At 49.5% G+C, this 7,643-nt stretch overlaps 1 protein-coding gene across 1 annotated transcript; it reads left to right on the top strand.

Moving 5' to 3' along the window:
- The first annotated feature begins 4,265 nt into the window (after window positions 1-4,265).
- Window positions 4,266-6,632, top strand: LOC123128444 (SNW/SKI-interacting protein A). The gene is made up of 2 exons (XM_044548446.1): window positions 4,266-6,201; window positions 6,282-6,632. The coding sequence occupies exons 1-2, from the start codon at window positions 4,409-4,411 to the stop codon at window positions 6,418-6,420; spliced, it is 1,932 nt and encodes a 643-aa protein (XP_044404381.1). The 5' UTR covers window positions 4,266-4,408; the 3' UTR covers window positions 6,421-6,632.
- The last annotated feature ends 1,011 nt before the right edge of the window (window positions 6,633-7,643 follow it).

Genomic DNA, 7,643 nt, shown 5'->3' on the forward strand with positions numbered 1-7,643 from the left:
TTGGAAGGTATAACCATCAAGACAACCGCCCGTGGACCGAATGCATGTTTGTATGTTGTATCCGCCCGTGAACGTTAGTTGTTCCTCCTCGTTGGCACGCCGTCGATCCGTGGGAACCCGGTATCCGGGATCACCCCACCATCCTTGCATGACACGCTCCCGTCGCCTTTTCTTTTGCCCCGGCATCTCAATCGAGTTACCGGAACCGGAACATTGCCGTGGCACCATTTCCGTTGGCGTTGCCGTGGCACCCCTTTCGTCTCCGCCACGATGACAAATGATTCATATAATGCTCTTATCAACATTTTAATCAAACTTGCATAAACTTGCATAGGTCATCCACATCATGATAACAACATTTAAATGTTTAAAATTGTTGTTTGCATTAATTTGCAAATGCATATGGGGTTTGTCGAATTTGTTGTTTGTTATATCCGGCCCCATTTAAATTGTTTAGATAGTATAGTTTTCTTATGCTTCACCCTCTTGCCATGTTTAACAACATTTAGTATTGATGGGTACATAAACGGGAGAGAACTAAATAAGCCACGTGGTGTTCCGTCAATATGCAACTCGTTGCATATTGGGCTCCACTTAACTTGTAGTTTTGTTTGTGCACTTTGCCATGCCATGCATATTTAAACTGGACATGCATCATACTTGATTGTGCATCATGCCATGTTTATGTGATGGTTGTTTACTTTGTTGCTTGTTTCTTTCCGGGTTGCTCTCTCGTTAGCTTCGATTTTGTTCCGGAGTTGTGAGGATTCGTTCGACTATGTCCATTTATCTTCTTCATGGAATCGTTCTTCTTCCTTGCGGGATCTCAGGCAAGATGACCATACCCTCGAAATCACTTCTATCTTTGCTTGCTAGTTGCTCGCTCTATCGCTATGCCGCGATACCTACCACTTGCTATATCATGCCTCCCATATTGCCATGTCAAACCTCTAACCCACCTTTTCTAGCAAACCGTTGTTTGGCTATGTTACCGCTTTGCTCAGCCCCTCTTATAGCGTTGCTAGTTGCCGGTGAAGATGAAGTTTGTTCCATGTTGGAACATGGATATGTTGGGATATCACAATATCTCTTATTTATATTAATGCATCTATATACTTGGTAAAGGGTGGAAGGCTCGGCCTTATGCCTGGTGTTTTGTTCCACTCTTGCCGCCCTAGTTTCCGTCATACCGGTGTTATGTTCCTTGATTTTGCGTTCCTTACACGGTTGGGTGTTATGGGGACCCCTTGACAGTTCGCTTTGAATAAAACTCCTCCAGCAAGGCCCAACCTTGGTTTTACCATTTGCCTCACCACCACCTACTTTTCCCTTGGGAGTCGCGCTCCCAAGGGTCATCTTTATTTTAAGCCCCCCCGGGCCAGTGCTTGTCTAAGTGTTGGTCCGAACTGAGTAGACTGCGGGGCCACCTCGGGGGAAACTTGAGGTTTAGTTTTACTCGTAGGATGTCTCATTCGGTGTTGCCCTGAGAACGAGATATGTGCAGCTCCTATCGGGATGTCGGTGCATCGGGCGATCTTGCTGGTCTTGTTTTATCATTGTTGAAATGTCTTGTAACCGGGATTCCGAGTCTGATCGGGTATTCTTGGGATAAGGAATATCCTTCGTTGACCGTGAGAGCTTGTGATGGGCTAAGTTGGGACACCCCTGCAGGGTTTTGAACTTTCGAAAGACGTGCCCGCGGTTATGGGCAGATGGGAATTTGTTAATATCCGGTTGTAGAGAACTTGACACTTAACTTAACTAAAATGCATCAACCGCGTGTGTAGCCGTGATGGTCTCTTTCCGGCGGAGTCCGGGAAGTGAACACGGTTCTTGTGTTATGCTTGAACGTAAGTAGTTTAGGATCACTTCTTGATCACTTCTAGTTCACGACCGTTGCATTGCTTCTCTTCTCGCTCTTATTTGCGTATGTTAGCCACCATATATGCTTAGTGCTTGTTGCAGCTCCATCTCATTACCCTATCCTACCCATAAGCTTAAATAGTCTTGATCTCACGGATGTGAGATTGCCGAGTCCTCGTGGCTCACAGATACTTCCAAACAGTTGCAGGTGTCGACGATACCAGTGCAGATGACGCAACCCAGCTCCAGTGGGAGCTCGATGAAGATCTTGTTCGTTGTGTTGTTTCATTTCCTGTTGATCAGTAGTGGAGCCCAATCGGGTCGATCGGGGATCTAGCATTTGGGATTGTCTTTATTTATGTTGGTTCCATAGTCGGACCTTGATTGTATTCTGGATGATGTAATGCTATATTTATGTATTGTGTGAAGTGGCGATTGTAAGCCAACTCTTTATCCCTTTTTTATTCAGTACATGGGATGTGTAAAGATTACCCCTCTTGCGACATGCCTACCATGCGGTTATGCCTCTAAGTTGTGCTTCGACATGTGGGAGATATAGCCGCATCGTGGGTGTTACAATGTGTTACTGCTAAATGTTAGCTTTAGCGCCGTATCAGTAGCTAGCCCTTAGACTTGCGCTACTGCTAGGCTTTTCCCTAGTAGTGTTGGGATTCTCTCTTTTGTGATTTGTGAATTTTGATAGAGCCTGTGTTTGGGGAGATGGATTACGTTGAGAGGCAAAACGCTAATTAAGAGAGAGAGGTTAATTAATGGCGATTAAGATGGGAGTGTGCCTTGCGTGATTGTGGGAGTTGGCCACGCAGGGCGTGGGGGTGTTTTCCTCCGCGCTGGAGTACAGTCAGTCAATGCACGCGGAAAATAGATTAGGATATGGCGGCTGCTACAAATAAGTCGGATGATTTCCCCAGGAAATCATCCGGCTAGCCAGCCGTCCGATCTGGCGCCTGTTTTGTTCGATGGCAGCAGCCTGTCCCCGATCCATACCGCGTCCTCCTTTGTAGTGATGAAGGTGCAACAGCCCCTTGTCAAATCCACACCGCGCCTCCTCGAACACAAGGTTGGTGCAGCAAAAACAATGGATTGGCAACGGCGTCGGCGACCTCTCAGCACCGAAGCCGGCGGAGATGCTGCTTCATAGCTCCAAAAGAGTCGTCGGCGTCCCGCTCCATCATAGCGCCGAGACTCACCGAGGGGCTGCAGTGACGACACCCCGACGAAGCTCCAGTGCAGCTCCATGGAAGCACCGTCGACGCCGGCGAAGCTGCATTGCAACCCCGGCGACGCTGCATTGCAGCTCTGGTGGAGCTCCATTGCAGCCGCGACAAAGCTCGAACAACCCCGGCGACTCCCATTGCAGTCGCGGCGAAGCGCCATTGCAGCAACAAAGAAGCTCCGACGACCCCCGGCGACCCTCCATTACATCCCGGCGGCGCTCCATTGTAGCTCTAGTGGAGTTCCATTGCAGCCACGACGAAGCTCGAACGACCCCAACGCTGCTCCATTGCAGCCACGGCTGACGGCGGAGCTCCGACGACCCTTAATTGCAGCCACGGGCGCACTCATTGCATCGCCGATGATGACAACGGATGTTGCGACGCAGCATGCGACAGCCATGGCGGAAGCTGCGACGACAGCGGAATCTGCGGTGGAGCGTGGGGATGCTGCGATGCAACTCCGGTGAGGCTCTATTGCAGCCCCGACGGTGTGAGGATGAATGGCCATGGGCCGACGGCCGTCACCTCCTCCGCTACGGTGAAACTGCTTAGAACAAGAGAAGGGAAAGGAAAAGAATCGATGGAGGATATGTTTAGTGGAAGAAGATAAGGTGTAGGCGATTGGAGTGGTGGGTGGGCCCCCACAGCGCCACGTGTAGCACGGGAAGAGCGGCTTACGGGAGAGAGTTATCATCCGACTTAATCTAAACGCTTTCCTTAGGATATGGCTAGCCGTTAGGTGAGTTTAGTGGGCCTAATCATGCGGTGGTAATTAGTCTGTGTATATTTTGTTGGGTATGTTTAAAGAAAATTTTGTTTGTTCTTTTGTAAGTAATGTAGATTGATACCTTTTTTTAGATATAAGATTTGGTTATTTTTTTAGTCTACTTTTTTTTGAGAAACAAGCCTCTTTTGAGTCTAGATAAGATTGATTTTTTTTAGAACTTCTAGATAAGATTGATTTTTTTTTTGAGACAAAGATAAGATTGATACGTTGTCTTGAAACCTAATAACATCCAACAAAGAAGAGATGGGCCAGCCCACCCAGTCCTGAAGCCTGATATCCGAATTGCACTTGGGAGGCCTTCTCCGAGTCACAGGAAGAGTCGGTCCGCGTAACAAGGGCCAGCCCACCCAGCTGCCGACTTACTTAACCCAGGCTCCTGGCAACCTCCCTATCCCTTTTCCCCAAAATAATACGGTACCACAAGTCGAACCAAACCCTAGCTTCTCCTCATCGATCCCCGATCCCCATCCGGCGACTCGCCGGAACCCTAGCCCAGATCCGCGGCAACTCCGCCGCACCAGCCATGGGGACCCTCAGGGAGATCCTGCCGTCGCCCAAGACGTCGTCGTCCACCTTCTACGACCACAGCAGCGACCCGTGGTTCAAGGAGCGGTACGGCGGGGAGCCCGCGGAGGCGGCGGCGGGGAAGCTTGCGGGCCCCGCCAAGCCCGTGCCTCCCTACGGCAAGCGCACCGGCTTCGTGCCCCGGCGGCCGGAGGACTTCGGCGATGGCGGCGCCTTCCCCGAGATCCTCCTCGCGCAGTACCCGCTCGGCATGGGCCGCCGCGACGACAAGGGCGGGTCCAAGATCCTCGCGCTCACCGTCGACGCGCAGGGCAGCGTCGCCTTCGACGCCGTCGTCAAGCAGGGCGAGAACGCCAAGAAGATCGTCTACTCCAAGCACAGCGACATCGTGCCCAAGATCGCCACGGCCGACTCGGAAGCCGTCGAGGACGAGGAGTACGACAAGGAGGTCGAGGAGACCAAAGAGCGGACCGTAGCTGCCCTGCAGAAGATTGTCAACGTCCGCCTCTCTGCTGCCCAGCCCAAGAACGTTCCGACGCATGATTCGGAATCAAAGTTCATCAAGTATAAGCCGTCGCAGCAGTCGGCAGCGTTCAATTCAGGTGCCAAGGAGAGGATTATTAGGATGTCGGAGATGGCTTCGGATCCTCTTGACCCACCAAAGTTCAAGCATAAGCGGGTGCCCCGTGCGTCTGGGTCGCCGCCTGTGCCCGTGATGCACTCGCCACCACGGCCCGTCACAGTGAAGGACCAGCAGGATTGGAAGATCCCACCTTGCATTTCAAATTGGAAGAATCCAAAGGGTTACACAATCCCACTCGACAAGAGGTTGGCAGCTGATGGGAGGGGGCTGCAGGAGGTTCAGATTAATGATAACTTTGCAAAGCTTTCAGAAGCATTGTATGTTGCAGAGCAGAAGGCGAGGGAAGCAGTGCAGATGCGCTCCAAGGTGCAGAGGGAGCTAATGCTAAAGGAGAAGGAGAGGAAGGAGCAAGAGCTGAGGGCACTTGCACAGAAGGCCCGCATGGAAAGGTCTGGTGCTCCACCTCCATCTACAGGTATGCCTGTCGGAGGTGGGAGGGAGAGAGAGCGGGAGAGGGTTGTTGATGATGGGGATGCAGATATGGATTTGGAGCAGCCACGTGAGCAGCGCAGGGAAACTAGAGAAGAGAGGGAGGCGAGGATTGAGCGTGACAGGATCCGTGAGGAGCGGAGGCGTGAGAGGGAGAGGGAGAGGAGGCTGGAGGCAAAGGAGGCTGCTGGAACGCATAAAAAGAGTAAGCTCACTAGAGACAGGGACCGTGACGTTGGTGAGAAGGTGGCCCTGGGTATGGCACACACTGGTGCGAAGACCGGGGAAGTCATGTATGACCAGAGGCTCTTTAACCAGGACAAGGGAATGGACTCTGGTTTTGGTGCTGATGATCAGTACAACCTGTATTCGAAGGGCCTCTTCACAGCACAGTCCAGTATGTCCTCACTTTACAGGCCCAAGAAGGATGGTGATTCTGAAGTGTATGGTGGTGATGCCGACGAACAGTTGGAGAAGGTTATGAAGACAGAGAGGTTCAAGCCTGACAAGGCATTTACCGGTGCTCCAGAGAGGGCTGGCAAGAGAGATAGACCCGTGGAGTTTGATAAGCAAGAGGAGGCTGATCCATTTGGTCTTGATCAGTTCTTGACTGAGGTGAAGAAGGGAAAGAAAGCTGTGGACAAGATTGGTGGCGGAGGAACTATGAAGGCAAGTGGTGGATCTTCAAGGGATGATTACGAGGGTGGGGGGTCTGGGAGGTCTCGCATTAACTTCGAAAGAGGAGGGCGTTGAGGTATTTGCAGTGCACATTTATCTTCTGCAATTTTCATGTCCTCAGTGCATTTTCAAATATCATCCCGAAGGATTTCTTTGGAGAATATGATCCTTCTTACACAAGGAAGAACGCAAATATCATCCTGAAGGATTTCTTTGGAGAATATGATCTTTCTTGCAGAAGGAAGAACCTGATGCTTTAGTTGCTGTGATATGGCTGCTTGTTCTATTTCAACCGGAGTGTTAAACGGTGTACTTACTTATTAGATCCTACGATGCTTGTATGCTGTGTATCTTTGTGACGGGATCCATGAACTTTGTCGTTGCACATGTTACATAGGCTCATCCATGCCCTGTTAATTTCAAAGCTGTATCGAAGTCGTAATATATCTGGCTGAACTGGGTATATGTGTCATCTCTTGTTTATCATGCTTACTGGTTGGATGAGTTTGTGGTCGTTTTCCAAAATAAGCAGGGAGATGTTTGAAGAAGAATGCCCTTCAACCTTGCTTGCGCTTGTTTTATTCATTTGTACAGGCGGCTTAAAACTTGCTCTGAAATTCTGTTTGTTAGATCATCGGCGGTTTGTTGTCAAACCTTCTCTGGTGGAGGAGTTGATGCCGAAATCCTCAACTGTTCTTGTTTGGCAGTGTCGACAGGTTGGCCTGAAGGATTGTGTGTGATCACAAGTTCATGGAACTCTGTACTGACCGGTTTCAGTTCTTTTAACTGGGTTTGTTGATTTGCTTTGTTTTTGATCTTGCAAAAGCCATGCAGACCATGTGTTAGCAAGAGTCCTCGGCCAAAAACTGATTGCTGTGTTTTGGATCTTTAGAGGGATGGGCCCTTTAAAAGTTCAAGGGTCAGGCAGACCAACATCAAAATTCAAAACAAATTACTCCCTCCGTCCCATAATATAAGAGTGGTTTTTACCCTAGCTTTTACATTATGGGATAGAGGGAGTAGATGATTTGTCTCTATAGGAGTACAAAAGAATTAGGGTTCGTTCGAGGAGTACAATTTGGGTGGGAAGTAGAGAATACAGTTTCAATAGGAAAATAAAAATATTCCTGTGAAAACCACTTCAGGTCGAAAACATGTGAAACCCATCATTCTCTTTTTTTTTGAAAAAAAGAAAGAGTTTTTCCCCGGCTACATTTTTATTTAATGAAGCCATATCACCAACATAGTTCTCGAGCCATACCAGAAGTGAATCAGGTAACCAAACGGATGTCTGATGAAAAGCCCTTACAAGTTCAGGGTTAAGCGCTGCGTCTACTGACTACTGGTAGCCCGGCGTAGGTGAAGGTCACTTCCAAGCAATCCTGAGAAGTTGCCCCCTGCGCCCGTCCAGCAGAAGGATACATCGCTGAAGGCGTCGCAGAGTACTTTCCATTGAAGAAGATAACCACTTTCTTTTTCGCAA

Source organism: Triticum aestivum, chromosome 6A (assembly GCF_018294505.1).
Source record: "Triticum aestivum cultivar Chinese Spring chromosome 6A, IWGSC CS RefSeq v2.1, whole genome shotgun sequence".
Taxonomy (NCBI): domain Eukaryota; kingdom Viridiplantae; phylum Streptophyta; class Magnoliopsida; order Poales; family Poaceae; genus Triticum; species Triticum aestivum.